This window comes from Protomyctophum bolini (assembly GCF_963924005.1).
Source record: "Protomyctophum bolini genome assembly, chromosome: 15".
NCBI lineage: Eukaryota > Metazoa > Chordata > Actinopteri > Myctophiformes > Myctophidae > Protomyctophum > Protomyctophum bolini.
Genome location: NC_137876.1, coordinates 25,888,248 through 25,912,508, shown reverse-complemented (window position 1 = coordinate 25,912,508; position 24,261 = coordinate 25,888,248). Strand labels below are relative to the sequence as shown.

At 41.2% G+C, this 24,261-nt stretch overlaps 1 protein-coding gene across 1 annotated transcript in view; it reads right to left on the bottom strand.

Moving 5' to 3' along the window:
- Positions 1 to 8,708: 8,708 nt before the first annotated feature.
- The window catches only part of prkd1 (protein kinase D1), a 51,559-nt gene continuing 36,006 nt past the window's right edge, over positions 8,709 to 24,261 (bottom strand). The window contains exons 14-21 of the mRNA XM_080783559.1: positions 24,060 to 24,132; positions 23,746 to 23,852; positions 20,849 to 21,010; positions 20,216 to 20,314; positions 19,051 to 19,211; positions 14,922 to 15,028; positions 12,800 to 12,885; positions 8,709 to 9,111 (exon numbers count right to left, since the gene is read on the bottom strand). Coding sequence (XP_080639685.1) covers positions 8,884 to 9,111; positions 12,800 to 12,885; positions 14,922 to 15,028; positions 19,051 to 19,211; positions 20,216 to 20,314; positions 20,849 to 21,010; positions 23,746 to 23,852; positions 24,060 to 24,132 — 1,023 coding nt within the window. The 3' untranslated portion in view covers positions 8,709 to 8,883. The remainder of the gene's footprint in view (positions 9,112 to 12,799; positions 12,886 to 14,921; positions 15,029 to 19,050; positions 19,212 to 20,215; positions 20,315 to 20,848; positions 21,011 to 23,745; positions 23,853 to 24,059; positions 24,133 to 24,261) is intronic.

Below are 24,261 nucleotides of genomic sequence, written 5' to 3'. Positions count from 1 at the left end.
CTGTGGGTGTTAGCAGGAGAGGATTACTCACCGCTCTCACCTCGCTCTCCTTTGTTGTTGACCTTCTCTACTCGTCTCTGAGGCCTCTCCCTAAACACCGCCTCTCCTTCCTTCCTCCTCTTTCCCCCCTCTTCTCCCCACCTCTCTCTCTCTCTCTCTCTCCTCTCAGCTGGTGCTCCTGTCCTCCCCTCCCCTCTGTCTGTAAACATTGTTAGCTAATTCGTGTTAGCTATAGCTGTGCAAAGATAAACAATTCAGAAAATGTGTTCAGTATAAACCATGTGTTTTATCCATGGTGATTCAATATTATTATGAATATTATTATGTAACGTTGTATAATATTCATAAGTTGAAGTAAACGATTGAGGATGTCTGTCTGCAGTGCACCCGTGGACTATTCTATTTCCATCCTGCATTATATTTTTGACGGGGCCAGGCCAGGCCAAGCCAGGCCAGGCCAAGCCAAGCCAAGCCAGGCCAGGCCAGGCCAGGCCAGGCCTAGATTAACTGGACTAATGGATATTTAGCCCAACACCCGTGGTCCAGTCTTTCTTGCGCTGACTGACAATTAGACAGAGGGTAGTAAAAGCCATACAGTAGTGCAACACAAGGCCCCAAAACAGCTCTAACGCACAAGTTGTTCAGGCAGGAGCACAAAGGCCTGTACTGCAGCCTACAGTATAAGTGATACATTTGTAAAATACGTTTTAAATGAAAACATTATTCACTATATTCACTAATAAGTAACCATTGCTATACACTAGTGTTTGTTCAGTACAGTCCGTCCCCCCCCCCCCCCAGGGAGAGACCATTTATGTTACTGAAGTGTACACCCTATCCTGATTGATTGTGGAATATAGAGCTATTTAACACTCATTTGAGTTACAAAGGAATAAATCCATTGTGTGTGTATGATGTCCCAACAAAGGCTTACAGTGACAACACTGAGACTTAAGCTGCAGAGCTATATAGCTGCACTGTGACAAAAATATATTATTAATTCAAAACTATCATATTCATACACCACATCATATCATATCATATCATATCATATCATATCATATCATATCATATCATATCATATCATATCATATCATATTCAAAATAATTGCCCAAGTTGATTTATATTGTATACATATATACTGGTCTCAAACACATGAAAAACTGGAAAAATCACGGCACCACATCAAGTCTAGAGGGTTTAAATATTCAGGAAAACTGAGTATAAGTAGACATGGGGGAAACTATGACAGCGTATACACTTGTAACCAAATGGACCGGTAATTATTACTGTACAAATTGATACATTAACACAGTGGCATTTTTGGGGGTAAGAAGGGCAAAGTGTTTTAACCGTTGCATGCCATGGCGTCAATCACACAATTATTTCTTAAACATCTTGTTGCCTGGGAAACAAGCTAATAATAATAATTATGTTTTAACCCGGAGTCATAAATGTTCAGACCTTGTTACAATTAGGTCTGTAGAGAAATCCCCACGATGCCTAGCCTGTTGGTCTGGGAGCGATGCCCATTTACAATCTTTTCTAACACTTTTCTCCAGTTACTACACTGTGTCAGTTACTATAGGGCGTTCACGATCATGTCATTTTACTTGACGATTAGTTGTTGCACAAATAATTCCAATTAAAGATTGAATTGTGCTTTCGTTATCGAACAGTGGTCATTTCGGTTTTGCTTTTAAACTCCTTCTGCATAATAACTACTTTGATATACTTCTACTCAAGTAAAAAATAAATAAAACTAACTTCACATTAGCAACTTCTCATTCTTTTGAACAAATTGCCAATGCATGAATGTCACATTCATGCAAATGATTATTTACAATTGTCTACCGTTTCCTACATGACATGCCATGTAGGCTACTGTAGTCTTAGTCTTACCACCAAGTTAGGGGTCTTCAACATGTTTCAGCTGAGACTGAGAGATCCCTACTACATATTGTATACAAATAAAATAAAATAAAAATACTGTGTTGCAGATTGAGATTTCATAGATTGCTTATAGCTCGATAGAATTATTGGACAGCACTATCATCAGTGTTGTGGAACTTAATACTTTTTTCCTGTCTACACAATTATCTTTTCTATGAATATGTTGGATTCAGCTTAATGTGTATTTTCAGACATTTTAACCACTTAAACCCTCAATACTTAAACTTGACCTCTGTAGCTTATTCTTGGTGTGCTCTTTTCCAAACGTGAGAACCACGGCTTTACATGCTACGTTGCAAGGGAAGACTTTCATTGTGATGGATGAGAATCTGTGTCCCGACAGACGGGAACGTCAAGACATGCACTCTAATTCCCCATGCAGCGCAGCATGTACAGCTCTGCCCAAGGGGTGTTTCCTATGTTTACACTTCTAATGTTGTATTTTCTGTCCCTCCTTTGTGCTGTAATGAGACAGACCGTGTTTGCTTCTACTTTTCGGTATTGCAACGACATGGTCTGTCAGCAGATTACAGTACCCACAGTCAAATGGTACTGCAAATAGGAACCAATCAATCTTCCACATATTGTACAATGTGTAACTTGTGCACTGTTGTAATTTATGTATGCCATACAGAAGTCAATCGCCTAGTTGACATCATGAACTACATACACACTGTCCGTGAGCAATATGACTGTCATGTTTGAAAACAATCAATGGGACTTGTCATTCCAATGGCACTGACATGTTCACTGACATGAATATATTTGAGAGATAAACTCTGGATTTTGAGCACATCATGGGCTTTTGCAGATACTCAATTTGAGTGGTGCAGCTATACATAATGCTGATAGTTAACTTCATTATTGGACTTATTTTCCTTTCCTTTTTGTTTAAACTTTATTGTTCCCATGGGGAGATTACTTTCCATAGCACAGCACTGTAAATATCAGACACCAATACATACAACAGCCCACAATAACAGCAATACAACAATGATAACAACATGACTGACAACAGTACACCCTCAGGCCTGTTCAGTGAGGTCTACTGTTTAAGGCAGTGGTTCACTTCCCAGCAAAAAGCCCTATTTTATGCTGTACTTAGTATATTCGAAAATAGCTGATCTACAAGCTCAAATAGCCGATCTACACGCTCACAGAGACTGATAGATTAAAGTAGATATAGTAAGTATTATGGCTGTGGTTAATAGTTACTATACTACAGAATACCATCCTGATATGCTGCCTAGTGTCTACATCAAAGTAATAGTTCACTGTGAAGTTATACTAAAGTATGCATACATTTGAAAGATATATACTGCAAGTATAATTACATAACTAGTAGTTTTCACATCTTCTGCTAACCCACTATTACTACGACAGGTGTGGGTCTTATTTATAAAATAAAACAACTTTTCTGAAAGCAACACATTCCAAGATTATATATTATTATTATTACAATATCTTTATTTAAACATAAACCAGAAAAAATACATCTTTAAAGCTGCTGCAGATAGAGACAACGACCCATTTCGGGCCAGCTTGTTCAGAGCACAAAGAGGTACAATCAAAGAGGTACAAACAAGCGAAGCCACCGCTCAACAAACTGCTACAGTTCAGCTCTCAGCACGACTAGACGATGACAAATATCTGTCTGCCATCCTTCATGTTATTAGGCTATTTACTTAACCACTAAAACCCTGTAGTAGTCCTCCTCTTATAGTGAAACTGACTTGAGTTACCGGTACAAATGCACTCGGATAAGGCTCACAGATAGGCTTTGGTCTACTGGTGTCATGTAGGAATAGCAGGGAGGGCTGCATTGTAGGCTTTCACTGAACCAAATACTATAACAGTTAATTTAATTAAAGAGTTGCCCGTGGGATAGGAATGCTAGACAGACAGGGATGCTAGGGTTGAAATGGATAATAATGCAGTGTAATAACTGGCCTTTAATTTAAAGGGTTACCTATTATTGACACCCACCCACGCACAGGTTTTTATTTTACAAAATACTTTAATGTAACTTCCGTTTTTACTTCACCAGGAACCAACATCAAGTGTCGGATATGCCTAATTTATCCACCGTCACTGAAAAAAAGAAAAGCTAAAAAGTACAGTATAAATTGGCCTTAAGGATTATAATACTGTATTTCAGGTCCGATTTTCCAACGAATGAGTACTGAATAAAGAATATATATACAATATTTAAGTGTAGTTCTGTACTATTGCCAAGTTAATTAAATTGTCCCGTATTGCCTGACCTTGTTTCTAACACTCAGTTGTAAAGTACTGGTTATAGACTGGGGGCTGATATTTGTCAGGTTTTCTCCGTTTACATCAACTGCTTAGAAGCAGTTCTCGAAACTCTAACCTCATTCTTATAACAGTGCCTCAATCAATCCCCACACTATTAAGGCAATTGGCTGATACACTATTTAATTTGTCAGTGTCCACACAGAATGCAGAACACTATACACAGTTGTCATAGTCATAGTGTAGATGCAATTCATTCCACTTTGACATTCCAGTCAAAATAAGATTTTTCCCCTTCCCAACACAGTTGTTCATGATGTAAATCCTTGCATGCAACATACTATGTACAGCATTGTATTTGTGCAAAAGGCCAGCATGATGGGTGAATGATTGGAGTGCGTAACTTCCCTTCACAAAATTGAAGAGTAAACAAGAACACATGTTGTCAATCCCATCCCATATACAGTAGGTGCAAAATTGTGAACACAATACTCACAAACATATAAATGCTCCAGGGTTCCAGGGCACCGTTGTCACAGTCAGGAAAAAGGTGTCCGAGTGCATGGTGGGGCAAGAGGGAGCGGGAGGGAGGTAGATGATATAACTGTTTTGGAGATTGCACTTGGAGTTTTGGGAAAGCGGTTAGTTTCTGGAAATACATCCAAGCAATTTAGACTGTAAATCTAGCTGGGAAAATGTTTTAAAAACTTTTTCACTTAAAAAATATACAGAAATTGTCAAGAAAATATTTCACGCTCCACAAACAAATTAGGCGTGATTCATACTTCATAGAGCCGAATAAAAAAGACGGTTCGGCTCTGTAGAGCCTACAATGTGACGTCATTTGAGGTTCGGGGGGGCGACGAGCCGAAAAGTAATTTCGGCACTACAGCGGTAAAATGGGAGTATGAATCGGCCCTCATAGTATTCCATTCAAATCATGGCACTGAGAAAAGGTACATACTGTATACCTGGACCCTTTTCCTTAAAAGTAAGACTCAAGACTCATACTGTACCACTATTAAACCGTTACCGTTACACTTCAACACTTCAAGAAACAAACACTTGTTTTTGTGAATACAAGTATAAAATAAGACAAAGCCTCATTAAAAGGAAACATCTGTAGAAGAAACAAGTTTTACCACACAGATGAATCCTGTAGGTTTGTTATTCCAACCAAACTCCAGCAGCTGACTTCACTAATTATTTAACACACGTTCAGCCACAGAGGAGGAAGTAATTAGTTAAATCGTCTGCTGGAGTGTTTGGTTGGAATGAATCACTGCAGGCCCTCCATAAGTGTTTGGACTACACTGACCTAGATAGACCAATAGAGCAGGGTTCCTCATCAAAGTGCGCAGTGGGCGCTGTGGCATTCTAGGGTGCCATGACGCGAGTCCAGGGGTGCTGCGGAATACTTTGATATTTGGAATCACTTCTGACGTGATTTTTGTATTTTGTCCAGTTTTTCATGTGTTTATGAGGTGACGGTACTTCATTAGACATGTGGCTGTTATGTGCAATCTTCCCTTCCTGGAGGCTGAAACCATGAAAAAAACAGTGATATAGTAAAAATCTTCCTCCTTATATAATAATAATAATACCTGATGATCATGTTTTAGGGTGAAAAGAATCACGGCACTCCATCTTTAACCAGTTTTTCAAGTATTTAGTCTATACTAAATAAACTGACCTGATTTTAACTGTACTTGGTGCGTTCTTTTTCAATTTACACCTAATCTTTTTGCCTGTTTCTAGCAAATGTTCCCCCCAGAAACGGATATTCTCTTGTTTTCCTCGTGACATACTGTCTTAGGGGGATGAGAGACTACATATTTATGTAGGCTACCGTAGTATACATGTAATGTGTTATAAAGTAACAATGTTATTCAGAGGTGCCATATGGATCAAAAATAGATTTACAGCGAGGCCCTGCGCCAAAGAAAGTTGAGAACCACTGCTATAGAGATCTACCAACACCCAGAGAAATCCTCCCCATAGACCGCGGCGGAGGGGCGCCGTCTCTACCAAACCTGAGCCACGAGAGAACGTGTCGAACGTTGCGAGGTCCGAGTTGTAACGCAATAGCACGGAATCGGGACTCTTAAATAATGTCAAACGCGATCTCACCCAAACACGGTGAAATAGCATGGATTGTCAATTCCGTACATACAATACTAGTGAAAGCCATGCCTCCGTCGCGGTCAATACAGTAGTAGTGTAATACGTACAGATAGGAGTGTACTGTATGTATGGAATTGCCAATCCGTGCTATTTCACTGTGTTTGGTTGAGATCGGGCTGCTGTGGCTGTCTGTAGCAGACCAAAGGCTTCATTAGAAACACTGAAATGTATGAATGACAATAAATAATGTAAACATATTCATTCACATAGATACCATTCATGTACACAATCTTGAGGTCAAAGTGCTCCCCCCCCCCAAATAAACAAGAAGAAGAACGGTGAAGCAAAAAGAAAGAAAGAAATAAAGAAAGAAAGAAAGAAAGAAAGAAAGAAAGAAAGAAAGAAAGAAAGAAAGAAAGAAAGAAACATACCATTATATTTTTGTTACCATTCATGTGCTTTTGTTTGTGTTGTGCACTGCTTTCAGTACGAGAGCAGCTGACATTGCTATTTTCAAAGGGGAGCCACAGTTAGCAACAACCTCATGAAGGGCCGGTGGTGTAGCCTACTGTGAACAGAGTTCTGATGTTCTCCGAGGGCCCCTGGGCCAGTAGTGCAGAATTTTGGGTTTTCTCGGTTTTCTTATCATCTTTTTTTACCTAAATCTAACACAATCGACAGCCAATGAAGGTCCAAGGAGCCCTTTTCAGGGCCTCAAACCCAGTCCAGTTTCCCTGAAGGGCCCCTGAGAGCCAAGGGCCCCTGGGCCGTGCCCCCAACGGCCCAATGGATAATTTGGCCCTGGATCATGTTCTTAGTTAGTTAGTTAGTTAGAACTAACAACAAAATACAATGTGTCTGAACATCACATAAACCAAACATGTCACTTTCAACAAAGTAAAAATCTTTCTTGACTAAAGCTAGGCATAATACAACATTGGTGAGTATATAATTCTGTATAATTTAATTTAAGTGATATCAATTCTAAACCCTGGTCAATGCCTGCTACCGAATTACCAGTAGTGTTGTTGCCTTAGTTAGGACAGGTGTCGGTTTGATTCAAGTGGAATTCAAGAACCCTCTACAATTTGGAAAACTGCACAACAAGCTTGTAGCATCCCAACACTTTTATCCAAAACCATGAAGGGAAGCGTAATTTCTGTGAAGCATATAGTGCCTCTGACTAGCAGCCAACAGCTTCATTCAGTTCTTGAATAACCTGAATATAGCTCAGTATACTGTATAGTTGGAGGTGGTCTGTTAATGTACAGTACGTTTCACGGCGGATCAGCATAATTTGTGATCATAAAAACTATCCCCTCTCAATGTTATTATCATCCGAATATACAATCAGCAAATATAAATACTTTTCAGTGTTTTTAGAGCTAAATAACTGAAATTTCTTTTTCATTTTGAGGTATAATAAGGTTATAGTTTAATTTCATGCAGATTCATTGTGCACTGAAACTGCATGGCATCAAATGTAAACAACAAAATACATATTGTTTGCCAGACGACGTAAAACCAGCAGGAAATCACTGGTTGTAGATGTTGGTTCGGTATACAATGAATTTGAGGTAGAAAGTTGTTGGCATCAGCACAAGAACTGCTATTGTTATACAGCTAATGAAGTAAAAACTCATTCATGATTCAATGGCATCAGTTGAGCGAATCATTTGAGTGACTGGGCTACACTGGAATTTGTACATTAATTTGCTATAATGTTTCCTGAATCTTTGCAACACCTTGCAATGACTGTGCTGTAATCAAATTCACCTGCGATTACCTCCATTTAAGGACACACATTTGAACATCAGAACTCTTAGTATTTAGCAGTGACCTCATCCCAGCCCTCATAGAGACGCCACAGTGAATGCAACAGTAACATTATACATGACATCGAAGGCGTTCTCTCTATTGGCTCTTTTCGACTACATAGAACTAAGTGAACCAACTATGCTATGACATTTTTCTCACAGATCCTGGATTTGTTTCCATATACGCAACGGCTCGGATTCAGTTGGATGTGTTAGTCCGATGTCCCAATAATCCGACACCCCTAAATCCGACTACCCAATATTTATTCCCACCATAGGGCCCCATACTAACCCTCCAAACCAAACCCTAACTCTAACGCAGAAGCTACGGGTGAGTCTTAATCAGCCACGTAGACGAACTAACGGGATGTCGGACTAACGTGTGTGTGTGTGTGTGTGTGTGTCGATTCAGATAAGGTTCTCAGAACCTAATTTGCTAGTATAGTACCAGCTGAGTAATGGGAGCCCAGAACACATATACTTACAACAAAACGGAAATGAGCTTGTCGTTGCCGTTTGCGCTTCTTTTTATGACCTTTCCCTGACCCTTCAGGGGTTGTTTGTTCTGCTTATAATGGAAACATAAACGAGACACTTAGAAAGTAAAAGCATCACAGGTTCCGTAAAGTGTCAGACTATGGATAAGGTTCTGAGAGGTCTGTTTACCCTTCGTAGTCGAAAAGAGCCATTCAGTATGATGCTCTGTGACATCACAGTGAGGTCACAGTGAGGTCACAGCTCACTGACTCTTTCGCTGAGCAGTCCCATGTCCTCATCCTCCTCCGGGTAGCGCACGGCGAGGCTGTGCTCGCCGTGGAGCCCGGTGGCGAGGTGCTGGGGGTAGTCGAGGCCCGACTGGTGGGCGTGGTGCTTCCAGCGAGGGTCGTCGCTCTCGTGGGTCAGGTAGCGTTCGTTCATTTTGCACTCCAAGCTACGCAGGTCCAACCACATCTGGTAGTCCTGGAGGACGCAAATTATTTATTTAACTTGTTTATTGCCATTTTAAGATCATTGACAGGCAATTGGTTTCACAAATGCTCATCATCTTCTCTCATTTTTTTCTTGATGATAAGAGCGCTCCTCACTTCACACGGGCGAGATTTATTTCTAAACGATTCATGCTGTATTACTTGAACTAAATAGTTCAAGCGATTTCCATTGGTTCTGCTCCGCTGAGTCGGTCTCATCCATAAGCATTCAGAAAACATCACCAAATACAGACAGAAAGAACACAGAGTGCAGCCTACAGTATACAGAGTGACATCATGCAGTTCATTGAACGTGCTCAGGTTTTTGATGAATGGTGAACATTTTGCAACTAATCGACCGGACCGTGATATGAGACGGACACTGTACTTGAGGTCATGCACACAGCTTTAATCAGCTGTGTGCCACACAGCTTTAATCAGCTGTGTGGCACACAGCTTTAATCAGCTGTGTGGCACACAGCTGTGACGGGACCTCATATCGTCTAAATCAGAGGTCTTCAACATTTTAGCTGAGGGAGAGAGACCTCCCCCCACTACATACAGTACTTGTGTATTTACTAGATCGCTTCACTGACTATCAGTGTTGTGTAAATATATATTTGTTGTTTACAGTATTTCAGACATGTCACCACTTAAACCCTCTTTGGCTAAAGTTCTCAGTATGCAGTATGGATGCCAAGGTGCTAAATGGTTAATGTAAAATGTTGTAAGATTTTGCGATTATCCAACTTTACTGAACCTCTTTTATTTTATTTATTTTATGCATAATACAGTAGGACACTGGTTGACTTTTCTTGTCTTTCAAAACGAATCCCCGTTTGTGATGAGTAGTGTGTACAGTTCAATCCATTTAGCTTGGGAATGGGCAATGGCAGTAATTGAATAAACAAGAAATGACTCAAGTCATTATACTGTACTGTATATCAGCTTGCATTCCATTCTCTTGCATATTGTACCTTAGGGGGGCTTTCTGTAGTCGCGTTTGCAGTCATGGTGTGGTGGGGGAGAGGAGAGCGGGCTAGTGTCCCATTGGCAGTATAGGGCTAGTCTCCCATTGGCTCAGAGGCCAACCAATCATTAAAATCTCGCCACTCGTGACTAGACTAGAAAGTCTGATCATTGATCAGCTCTGCAAGCTGATACATATTGCTCTGAGCAGCTCATAGCTCTCTCTCTCTCTCTCTCTCTCTCTCTCTCTCTCTCTCAGTTAATTAATTAACATTCTAAATTGGGAACTACAGTATACACTGCATAATGTATATACATGAACTAGTTCATTTTAATGTGTGTGAACTGAACTCTGAGCTCGCTGAAGTGTGAAACACAGGTCACAGATTGACTTTGTGGAAGCAACCAGGCAAAGTTGTCATTGTGCAAATTAAGACATTGCATTATGCGGTAACAAATAAAGGAGGCACAGAAAGCATGAACGGACAGCACTTTCTTGAATTGTTTGAACTAATATGTGGAAGAGTGAGCTTCACTGTATGATGCCAAACAACCTCCTTGAAACTGCACGCGCTTCTCATCTGAAAAATATAAGCAGAATTGCATGCACACTGCACCGACGCCTACTATAGCAATTTTAGCCGACAAATACAAAAAGACCTCTCAAAGAAGGAACTAATTGCTGCTGCTGTGTGTGGGGTACAACAGAGGATATTATGACTTCCTCTGGCATCGCTAATAAAGATGTTGGAAGTGCTGGAATTGTGTGTGGGTTTCAGACAGTTTATGTTGGGGTTTGGTGTCATGTCATATATAGGAATGCTGGTGTGCTCAAAAAGTCTTCCTCCCATGCAGTGTACAGTAGGTAGGCCTACACCCTGCACTGCCACTCGTACTGCTTAAAGTGGCATACCACTCAATTTCAACATTTTACTATGTCATTAATATACCTTTGAGCTCCTTCGAGAGCTTTGAAAGTGACATGTATTGTGGCCACTATGTTTTAATTTCACGGAACCATTTCTTGACTGGGGCCAAGACACATCTAAAAAGAGTGTGTGAGCTTGTGTATTCTACAGATAGGCTATTTGATGGAGATCTGATTCTGTCAGCCAAGTTTTCACATTATACAATATGTCATATTAGAAACACTGAGTGAGGTTTGCAGTGGCATTTTCTATCTGAGCAGTTCAGTGCCACTGATTTTGTGACAAAAGGCCGACAGTCCCCAGCTGTTTCAGTGACTGATTGCAAGTGATTGAGGCATCAGAGAAATGTTTGCTACAGTTAGGAATAACTGAAGAAAAAGATGGGGAATCTGAGCGAATCGTTGCGCTATACTGATGATGTTATGAAGAAAGATTATGCTCAGACCTGGCTGGGACACGGGAGCGTTCAAAACAAGACATTGACTTCGAGTTTTGCCTATTCGCATGTGACCTCTACAGTCTACACTGCATTTGGCTGGTCTGCGCCCATTAGAAGTGACTTGGATTCGCGTCCATTGTTTATTTCAATTCTTTGACAGACACCTCATGGAACATTTTCAGTGTCTCTCATGGAATACTGTAAGCTGCTGCATCCCTGCTGTTGCCTGCGACAGACTCAGTTGGCCAGACCACTAGTTTTAAAGTTACCTGTAACCAAGTGCAGCTAAGTGTTAATTTAATTATATTGCATAATAGTTTACCTGTAGCCATGCAGGGGTGGTTGAGTGTTTATCTAATTCTACTGTATTCTGTTGTAGTTTGTCTATATAGCAAGGGGTGGCACTGTCAGTGTTTGTTTTCAGCAATTCCAGTGCATTCCATTGTAGTTTATTTCTACCTGTAGCCTGGGGTTGTAGTCCCTATTCAAATATAATTGAATTATATACATTCTATTGTAGTTTACTGTTACCTGTAGCTAGAGGTGGAAGTGTTAATTAAATTACTGACAATTAATTACATAACACCTGTCTGTCTATTGGAGATGACCCAATCACTCAGGTTACATCAACAACTTTCCTTGGTGTAATTATCCATGAAAGACTAAGATGAAAAAACCACATTAGCCATGTCTGTAATAACATATCAAAATCTATTGGCATTATTGGCAAATTCCGTTGTTTGGTTCATCATAATTGTCTCCCAACTCTTTTGTTGAATTTTCCTTATCTTTATTGCAATATCATTCAAAGATTCTGCAGAATTGCTACATACAGTGATTGGTCTGTTCATTCTTTTCATTTGCCCCCTCTTTTAATATTTTACAATCTTTTTTATTTAAATACATACCTAAGTATTGTTCCAGCCAGTTTCATTTCAGTTCAACAGTGATATTATGCACCATTTCAATACAAGACAGGCAAATCATTTACATCTCCCAATGTAAATGATTACAGCTTTATTGTAATCTCACCCAAGGTTAGAACCTATTTAATTATAATTTTTGTATTATCTCTTCTTTTCTCTAATCATGTCTTACGTCGGTAGACGTATTTATATTTATTTTATTTTATTGTTATGTACTGAAATTCTGTATTTTGGAAATTCTGTATTCCTTGTTTACAATCATGTTCTAAATGTTCTATTGTATATTACATCCTCATATTAGTCGTATAAGCCCGTCAGGCTTTTTGCCTCATCCTAGCACTTTCCCTTTTTTATTATTGTAGGCCTATTGTTTTTATACTGTGCTAAATAAATAAATACAAAGTACTGTATTAGTACCTGTAGCCAGGGGTGGCTGAGTGTTTTGTCCACGCTGTATCTCTTCCTCATCTTCACCTGCAGCAGGTTATTAATCAGGTTCAAGGCTGAGAGAGAGAGAGAATAGGGCGAACTCTCATTATCAATGGTGCCGAGGTACATAACAAGCAATGTAGACAGAAAAAAGCACAAAATAAATTGCTGTGTCAAATGCAACAGTTAAAATATAGCAACAATGATTTTAAATGGCAATGCAATAAAATCACACAAGCAAATAAGAAAACAAAATAAGGCCAAAAACAACGACAGTTCATCAATCAACCACATCAGTAATTCATCCACGGAACTGACTCAGTGAGACTAACGTCCACAACAGATTGATTCTGAGACGCATATTGTAGCAGATCTGGCTAACCTTATTTTAAGGTGAGCCATGTTTGGGAGTGGGTAAAGTGGATAGTGGATACCAATATTCCAGCAAAGCATGGCTGACAGATAGAATAAAGCTACCACAGGGACTGGAGGGGATGTGAAAGAGAGAGACAGAGAAACTGACCCATAGACAAACGCACTTGCAGAGCAAAAACAGAGGCAGGGAAAGGGTGAGGTGTATGGGAGAAAAGAGGAAGTTGAGAGAGAGAGAGGGAGAGAAAGGGAGCGGAGGAGGAGAGGAAGAGAGGGTGGGAGGAGAGGATTTAGGGGTGAGTGGCCCCCCGCGGTGGGGGCCACTCAGGGCTAATGAGCAGAGCTAACATGATGTTAACATTTCTTCAGGGGTCAGTGGTCTGAACAGGGGCCCCTGGCTTCTATAGGGGCCACCATCGCTTGGCATTACTCACATGAATGGACCAACAGATGAATGGAACGCTCTCGCTCTCTCTTTCTCTATGTCTGTCTGTCTGTCTGTCTCTCGTCATCTCCCTAACTACCCCTCTCTCTCTCTCTCTCTCTCTCTCTCTCTCTCTCTCCCCTTCCACACCCTGTCTGCATCTTTGTCTCCCTCTGCAAGTCACTCTCTTTCTTTTGGACTCCATTTTGCAGGCTCTCCTCTCTTCTTATCCTCTTATCATTTAGCAACCTAAGCCCTACATGTACTGTACTGTATATATTTCATCGTACGACATATATTGAAAATAGCCAATCTATCTATAGGTCACAACGCATCACAGTGCGACGGCAAGTTGTGAGCTTGTAGATGTTACGCTGTTTTGGAAAATGCTCACTTATAAAGACCCAAAATAGGGACAGCAGCTACAACGTGGTTAAACAAGACATTCCTATATGATGTGTTTTGTGTTCACCATCCAGCTGTCAGAGATTTGCTGCTTCAATAAATTCATTACACTCATTAAAAACAAACTTTTACGTTTTTTTTCTTTCTTTTCTTGCCGTGTGCACAAACTCTCTCAGAGGACAAGCTGTTCACAGCATGGGGTAGGAATGCCAGACTGTGTGTGTGTGTGTGTGTGTGTGTACGTACGTACGTACATACGTGCCTGTGTGCGTGCATGTGTGTGTGTGCATGTGCGTGTGCGTCTATGTGGGTGTGGGTGTGTATGTGTGTTCACGGAATTGGAGATGGAGGAGAGGAGAGTGTCAGAAGGTTGATAGGCAGTGAGTCAATCACACACACACACACACACACACACACGCACTTGAAGCTATTGACGGCAGCAAAGTACGTCATGACAGATAAGCGGACAGACAGACGGACGGACGGACGGACGGACGGACGGACGGACGGACAGACAGACAGACAGACAGACAGACAGACAGACAGACAGACAGACAGACAGACAGACAGACAGACAGGCAGACAGGCAGACAGACAGACAGACACACAGACACACAGACACACACACACACACACACACACACACACACACACACACACACACACACACACACACACACACACACAATAATAAACAAGACTACTCAATTCAGCATTCAGTTGGCGGGAGGGGACAAAGCAGAAACCACAACTGGAAACCAACTATATATGTATATGTGGCCTACACCTGATCCCACTGGTTAGTTTGGAATGAAAAGCAGGCTTGCCTCCGTGTGGAAGGCCTGCGTGGTGAGTACATGGAACATACCCTCCTGTGGAAGGCCTGCGTGGTGAGTACATGGAACATACCCTCCTGTGAGACCTTCTTCCAGGGATGAGGGGGGTACATGAAGGCAGCATTCTGAATCTGGTCATGAATGTCCTCGTCTTCGTTAAACGGAAACGTCCCACTGAGGCTGAAAACAGAGACGGAGGTTGTTAACAACTAGCTGAACAACTCGTCGCTGCCGGGTGAACTCGTCATTACAGTATGTCCAAAACCGTTCCCTTAGTCTTAAATAATTGAAAATTGTGAAAATAGCAAAGGAAAAGAGGGGAGGGTTGTGCCTATCTAATCTCAGTCCAATGGAAGGTCAGCAATTTTTTACTTTGAGTCCAATGGAGGGTCATACAAATTTGAATTAATAAATTAGTCAATCAATGACGGTCGTTAACAAGCCATCAACGCACTGCCATCAACGATGGTGGTTAAACAATAAGCAAACACCCCTAGGGAGGTTTCATCTTTTTTCTTATCACTTGGGGAAGTGATCACTCCAGTCAGATGGAGGGTCATGGAATTTTACACCAGGCTACATAGATTTTCTACAGAGGTATATACCCTTTAAAACAAAAACCTGTCCCTTAATGTTAATTGATTGCACAAAATAAATATAATAAATATGGTCTGTAAGGACCATAAGCACTTAAACCCTATGGTTGACCGGAGTCCCTCAGGGCTCTATACTAGTATATTTTCAGTTTTCTTGTGGAGAAAGCTTTGCTGAAAATAGCTGATCGACAAGCTCACAACGACGCGCTGATCAGCTATTTTCTACGAAAACTTACCCCACAATACGGATGCTGGGGTTTAAGAGGATAATATAATATATATAATTTAGATACTGTGCTATATAGAAGAAGTAATTTGTCAAATTCATAATGTATAAAATAATCACAACTAGAACTGCACTCTGCCGAGTGCATACTTGCTTGTTGCACACTAGCAGGCCATAAATGGCCTACTAGTGCGCAAGCAGAGCGCGCAAGTACTTTCGACCGCTGGACAGTATCACATCTCAGTATCTCTGTGAAGGAACGTTTGAAATGTATAATCATTACGTGTAACTATTTGCTACCTAACTACTTTTTTACAGAAAAATGAATCATTGATATGTGATGAAAAAAAAGGTATATAAACTGAATTAAAATATATTATACAGTATAATTATTTTATTACTTATTGTAAATTGTCAATTGTTTTAAATGTATTTCATTTTGTACTATAGTGATATTAATACTAAATCATGATCAGAGTAATATGTGTCTTTAACTTCAATTTCTGTAATAATACTTTCAAATTTGTTGAAATATACATACTTCCGAAATCTGTAGTTGGATTTGTATTTAATTGTTTAAAGCCTAATCTTGACATGAAGGTCTTTATATCTTTTTCAGTATAATGGTCTTCATTGAAATCTCCTATTATCATAATTGTGGAAGTCGGAGATGATAGATACTTTACCATTTTCTTGAGAAATGTGTTTAATTCCGTAAGGTTTGTTTTAGGTGATCTGTACATAAGAATGATATATAGATCTTTATTTTTTACATGTATACATACGTGTTCTACTTTTTCTAATATCTCGATTTCTTTTTGAATTATTTCAATGGCAATATCTTCTTTTATAGCAAACATAACTCCCCCACCTATATCATATTCTCTGTCATTCCTGATTGTTTTGTAATTGGTGTTCATTGTTTTTAATTTAAAAGTAATGTTATTATTTTTCTTTAAGTGTGTTTCAGTAAAAGCTATTAGATCCAACATTTCGAGTTGGGAATCTGAGTTTATATCTTGTAAATGTGTTAGATAACCTCTGATGTTCAACAATCCAATTTTTAATGAATGTTTTAATGGTAATTGAGTTATCTTCCGTATATTTGGATTTTCTAGAGGTGATTGTCGTAATCGTATCATTTCTCTTTCTACATTCTTATCTACTTTGATCTTTTTAGGACTAAAATCAAGTATATATAGATCTCTTATCCTTTTCACTCGACTGAATGCTACATAGGCTTGTCCCGGGTTAAAACGTGAGCCCTTCATAGATACGACAATCTCTTGTATAGTTAAACCTTGAACCTTATGAATAGTTAATCCCCAAGCTAATGTCAACGGGAATTGAAACCTATTTGTTGATCCTGTTCTTCTGCCTCCATGGAAAATTATAGCTTCATGTCTGTATATTGGAACTGCTTCTGGGTAATTTTTATATTTACTATTAGACTTCGCATTAAGACCAACATCTTTGTCTTGGAATTTAACAAGTATTACTGTAACATAGGTGTCGTTTTTCTCAAAGTCAATATACTCAACAAGTCCTCTGATACCTTTGACTAATCCATCAGATACCATTACATTAGTAGTCAACATCACTTGTGCACCAATTGCTATACTGAGTGTTGTTGGTAAACCTCCTGTTTGTGATAGTTTACTTTTTGTGCAATCCAGATCAAATAACCGTGTGTCTTTATCTTTTCTACTATCTTCTGCCTTTATATGAAAAATAGTAATAGTAAATAGTAAGTGATGACGTAAGAGATATGGTCATCTGTGTAGTCTGGTCCCAGCAGACCAGGCACAGATTTACAAATTACAAATCACATTACAACTACATACAGAGTATGTAGTTGTAATTTGATTAGCAGTATACCGTGGTTACTTGGTTCCAAAAAGTGAAGCCAAGTTTTTTTCAACCGTAAGTCTGTGCCTGGTTTGCTGGGACCAGTTACAACATTACGTCATCGTTGAGAACTGGGACCAGAGTACATGGTGTGTGTATATGTATGACTAGCTCTCAGTGATGACGTAAGAGATATGGTCATCTGTGTAGTCTGTTCCCAGCAGACCAGGCACAGATTTACAAATTACAAATCACATTACAACTACATACAGAGTATGTAGTTGTAATTTGATTAGCAGTATACTGTGGTTACTTGGTTCCAAAAAGTGAAGCCAAGTTTTTTTCAACCGTAAGTCTGTGCCTGGTTTGCTGGGACCAGTTACAACATTACGTCATCCTTGAGAGAGTACATGGTGTGTATATGACGTAATGTTGTAACTTTTAACTTGTAACTTGTAACATTACGTCATATACACACCATGTACTCTCTCAAGGATGACGTAATGTTGTAACTGGTCCCAGCAAACCAGGCACAGACTTACGGTTGAAGAAAACTTGGCTTCACTTCGAAGAGACCAAGCGAAATGATTACTTGCGCGCTCTGCTTGCGCAAGTAATAACTCAGTGGTTCTCAACCAGTGGTCTGGGGACCACCAGTAGTCTTTGAGGGGATTCCAGGAGGTCCCCAGCTAAATGGTGTTGGTAACCAAATGGATCTTTAACTCTTGCAAGTGTAAAATGAAACCAAATGGACCCATAAAATACTATTGTGAAACATCTGCATTATTTAATTTACAAGAAGTCTACACAATTAGAGAATGTAAAATAATTGTTATTTTGATCAAGGTTTGCCTCCTGTGGCACCACATCAATACAGGATGGATGGATTTTTGTGGACAGAATCTTATCCAACGACAACTAAACCTTCTAAGTCTTGGGTCTGAGAGGCTACATCTCATCAAATGGTGGTCCCTGGCTCAAACGCTGAATAACTAATGGACCGTGGTATGAAAAGGGTTGAGAGAAACCCCCATGCGAGAGATAGATGAACGCTCCTCCTATACCTGACGTAGACGATGACCCCCACGGACCACATGTCCAAAGAGCTCCTCCTACCTGACGTAGACGATGACCCCCACGGACCACATGTCCAAAGAGCTCCTCCTACCTGACATAGACGATGACCCCCACGGACCACATGTCCAAAGAGCTCCTCCTACCTGACGTAGACGATGACCCCCACGGACCACATGTCCAGAGAGCTCCTCCTACCTGACGTAGACGATGACCCCCACGGACCACATGTCCAAAGAGCTCCTCCTACCTGACGTAGACGATGACCCCCACGGACCACATGTCCAAAGAGCTCCTCCTACCTGACGTAGACGATGACCCCCACGGACCACATGTCCAGAGAGCTCCTCCTACCTGACGTAGACGATGACCCCCACGGACCACATGTCCAGAGAGCTCCTCCTACCTGACGTAGACGATGACCCCCACGGACCACATGTCCAGAGAGCTCCTCCTACCTGACGTAGACGATGACCCCCACGGACCACATGTCCAGAGAGCGGTTGTAGCCTTTGTTGCGGAGGACCTCTGGGGCCAGGTAGGCCGGGGTGCCGACCACGGAGCGCCTGAAGGACTTCTCACCGATGATACGGGCAAACCCAAAGTCACACAGCTTCACCTGCAGTGCAAAGACGCACGCACGCACGCGGACAGACAGACAGACAGACAGACAGACAGACAGACAGACAGACAGACAGACAGACAGACAGACAGACAGACAGACAGCTTTCATTTGAGCTGCCCAACATGCAGAGCCACGCCACGACGTGCCTGATTCTACAGTTGGCAACGGGGGATGTGCCCAGTAGCCTACTGTATACTACCACAGCACGACCACCAGGCCTTCTGCTGTTTGCCACTAGGATACTTCTTCCCAGGACAAACAGTCTCCTACTGACTACGGTTGATCTAATGTATTGTGTTCAGTTAGCTCAGTTGGTATATAGAGCAAACACCTTTGAATTGTTCGGGGACACTTCAACACATTTCTTCGACCCGGGTGAACCTTGAAGCACATTTGCTCAAGTACTGTAGGCTACTTGAGTATGAAACTGGAGGCATAGAGAACACTGCAACACAAGAACGCCGGGAACGAATGATGATAGATGATAGTGCTGTGAAACAAGTCTAGGAAGCTATCAATGAAATCTATGAAAACGTTTAACACTTCAACCTGTCCAACTATTTCATACAATGTAATAATGCATGTAGTGGGGGTCCCTGTTTTATCTCTCTCTCCTAGCTAAGGGGTCCTTGCCTGGAAAAACATTGGAGACCCCTGCCATAGACATCTATAGACATTGGCCTAAGCTCAGCTCACCGTTTAAACCATGTACAGAGACATAAAGCACCCATGAGTTTGTCTGTAAGATTCCCTTTAACAAACAATGGAATGTGCCTTTAAAATAAATACTGTGATTAATGTGATGACATCACAGAGCAACACACACAGAGCAAAAATAAGCACTATGCGTGCATGTACTGAATAGCATTGAATTTGTTATGACTCATCAGGATACGACACTGAGCCTCTTAGACATCAGAGCAGAGTTTAAAACGGGCTCTGACTCAACTGACGCACGCACGCACGCACGCACGCACACTCACTCACACAGCTGTTACCTGTGGAAAAGAGTCTGCAGATGCCAGCAGAACATTCTCTGGTTTCAGGTCACAGTGAACGATGTTCTTAATGTGGAGGTGGCGAAGAGCTACAAGGATCTGACACGCACACACGCACGCACGCACGCACGCACGCACGCACGCACGCACGCACGCACACACACACACACACACACACACACACACACACACACACACACACACACACACACACACACACACACACACACACACACACACACACACACATCCGAAACGGTCCGAAAAGGTCGAGAAATTACAGTGTTACCATGTGGGGGTCCCCGGGGGGACCGTGTAAGGGTCCCCGGGGGGTCCCCGGAACATCCAGAGCCCCAGGAACGGCCCAGGGCTCGTACTGTAGTATAGTGTACTCTGTGACACTTTACTTTGTGCTGTAAAAATGTTAAAGTAGGAGTACAGTATGCGCTACGTGAGCAACTTCAGTGAAATGAACGGGAGTATTGTATAGCTCTATGGGGCATATACGTAGACAGCCAAAACAGATGGACAAGACTTCAAGTGTGTGTGTGTGTGTGTCTGTGTGTGCTCGCGTGCGTGTGTGCGTGCGCGTGCGTGTGTGTGTGCGCGTGCGTGTGTGCGTGCGCGTTCTACCTGTGTAACCAGGAACTTGGTGATTCTCTCTGGCAGTCGTCCCTTCTCGCTGGACAGGATCATCTCCAGCATGTCTCCATGGAGCTTCTCCATGACAACGAACACACGCTCCGGGGTCTCGAACATGCAGTCCAGGTTGACCACACCAGGGTGTTGCAGGTTCTGGGATGAAAGCTATTATCATCAGCATCTTCAGCAGCATCGCAGGTCATCAATATGTCCGTGCACGGACAAATGTGTCCGTGGCTAAGGCTAAGACGTTGTCCGTCGGACATTTTTTATTTCCATTTTGACACACCATTAGGCCTACAATATTATTTTTTTTTGTTATCAAATGTTTTTTATTAAAATAAAATCACAATAAGACACAAAATCACATAAATGACTAAAGAAAACAAAACACATATAAACAACACAACAGCAAAAGCAAGAAACACAAAAACAAACAATCCCACCCACCCCTCCCCCCGAGACCAAAGATGCCACAAAATGCCAGTACTCTTACTACTGTGCAATGGGAACAAAAAATAATTGAATAATGATAATAATAATAACAATAATAATGACTAAATCATGCTCGTAACCAAATCTGCAATACCAGACCAAATGTCCATGTTTTCCTCTTTTGCACCATGCAATCTTGCTGTAGACATTTCTAGATAAATGATGTCTAGATAGGTCAAAGCCCATTGGCCAAATGACAATGTATGAGGCGGTTTCCAGCGCGAAGCAACCATCTTCTTTGTGGCCGTTACGCCAGCAAAGAAGACACGAATACGGGTATTATTTAATGGCAACTGGGATACATCATTTAATAAGAATAGAGATGGGGAGGGTGTGATGTTAATTTGTAGTATAATCGAAAGTTTAGCAGCAACCAGATTCCAAAATGTGAGGACACCCGGACACTCCCACACCATATGAAAGAATGTACCTATGGTGTTCGGAGTGCAGAAAGTGCAGTTGTGATTATTTAAAATCCGCATAGCACACAATCTGCGGCGGGTTAAGTATGTCCGATGAACAAAATTTTGATGAATTTGTTGGTGATCAGGATTCCTAGAAGACAGGACAACATTAGACCACACTGTATCCCAGCTCCAATCTGGATCTAAATTTGGTATGTCATTCCTCCATACAGTATCGACAGCCAAGGTCCCATAACTAGATTCTAATAAATAATCATACAATATGGAAACAAAACCTCTTGACCTAACATCACAGATAAGTCTATGCAAAGGGTGCATTGCAAGGGGGGTCTGCCATGGAACCCCGTATGTCCTCATGGCAGTTCTCAATTGTAAATAGAAAAAAAATAGTTACCAGGCAAGTTAAAAATATCACATAAATTCTGGAAAGAACGTAAACCATTAACATCAAATAAATCAACCAAAGTATGAATCCCCTTGGAACTCCATCTGGGAAAACGAATAGGACGATTGTCCAAAAGCAAACCATCATTGTTGAACACTGGGGAAAACGAATTCCATTTCAAATCAATCTTGCGCAATTTTTCATACTGTTACAATTTTCCATACTGTTACTAACTGAGAAATGATTGGCCCAAAGCGAACTTTGCATTGACTATTTGTTATGTTTGAATAGATCAGATCTCTCAATTCAACAGGATGAACCAAACTCTCCTCAAGCTCTCGCCAACAGACTTTTATAGTTGAGTCGAAATATCTTAAAAGGGGGCGAAGAGTGAAAGCCCAATAGTATAATTTGAAGAGACCGCCATCAGCTCTCCCGCTGTAACAAGGAAAGTTTGAGACGTGGGCGTTTCCTATTCCACACAAATTTAGATATAGCAGAATGAATCTTAGTCCAATACCGTGCTGGCGGTGTCAGTGGGAGCATAGAACTAACAAAATTAACCCTAGGGAGGACATTCATCTTTATGATTGATACTCGAGCTCGAAGAGAGTTGGGCAATGACGACCATCTGTCTAAATCAAGACAAATTTTATTCAAAGTGTCACTATAATTGTTTTTAACAGTAGCTTGAAGAGATGGGAACACATCTATGCCAAGATTTGTTCACTACTGGGATTATGGGAGGCAGAACAACAGATCAGCTCATCTCCTCGTTTAGCGGCGGCCTACAATATTCTTATTTTGATCATGAGACCCAATTACTGAATGTCATTCTCCAGGTTTTATTCAGAATATGTACAGTATGACACTTTATTATGACACTGTATGGCACATTAGGAGTCCACTAGCACAGCGGTTATCAAATGTTTTAAGGACCACCTTTAACCAATTCTGGACGGGAACCCCTTTTGGTGTTTTAAGCATTGTGTTGTGTAACGAAAAATGTGCAGATCTACAAGCTCATAGAGCGGCACAGAGTGCCGCGCTACGAGCTTGTAGATCTATGATGCTTGTAGCTTGTAGATCTATGATCTATGATCTAAGATGCTATATTTTTTTAAATCGTGAAAATGTGGCGCAAATCTTTGGATATATATTCTTTCAGAGCGAAAGTTTTTTAACTCAAATCTCTGCTTCTGCGGTCTCTGGAGCTACATATTTTCAGATGAGGGGTCGGTGGCCATAGATCTTTGGGGGTCCTTGACATGAAAATGTTTTTCAGAATACTTGTCAGGATGTAGAACATTTTTAGAATCGTCCTCAGGTCTAAATGGGTATTAACTCTGAGAGTGTTCAAATGGAACCAAATGGACCATACGGGTTCATTTGGTTCCATTTGTACAATCTGAGTTATAGACCTGTCATTCAGGGCTATAGCTCTTTATGTGTTTCTGGTAATAATAATTATTATTGTTGTTAAAAAGTGGAATTTTGACAAAAATGTCCATTGTGATCAGCATAACCATCTCTGTGTGTGTGTGTGTGTGTGTATTGTGTATTTCTACAGTGTGCATGTATACCTGTAGTATTGCCACCTCATTGCGTAGCTGGCTTTCCTGTTTGGTTGGGAATCGTAGTTTATCGATGATTTTAATGGCCACGTCGCGGCCTGACTTCCTGTGTTTCCCTGCAACACAAACACACAGCTATGTGACAACGCCAGTAGCCTGCAATAATCAGTAACCTGCCAACCTCTGTGTGTCTGTGTCTTTGTCTGTGTCTGTGTGTGTGTGTGTGTGTGTGTGTGTGTGTGTGTGTGTGTGTGTGTGTGTGTGCGTGCGTGCATGCGTGCGTGCGTGCGTGCATATGTGTGCTGTGTGCACACGTGTGTTACCTCCATACACGATGCCAAACTGCCCTGATCCCAGAACCTCGTCAGGGAAGATCTGATACACTGAGCTGATGTCCTGGACAGACAGACATATAAACATATCAAAAACAAATTGTGCCGCCTTTTTGTCTTTTTGAAGCATTCTGTTGTCCTGCAGTTGCTGCATGGTATACATTGACCTGATCTCGCTGTCTCTCCATCTAGG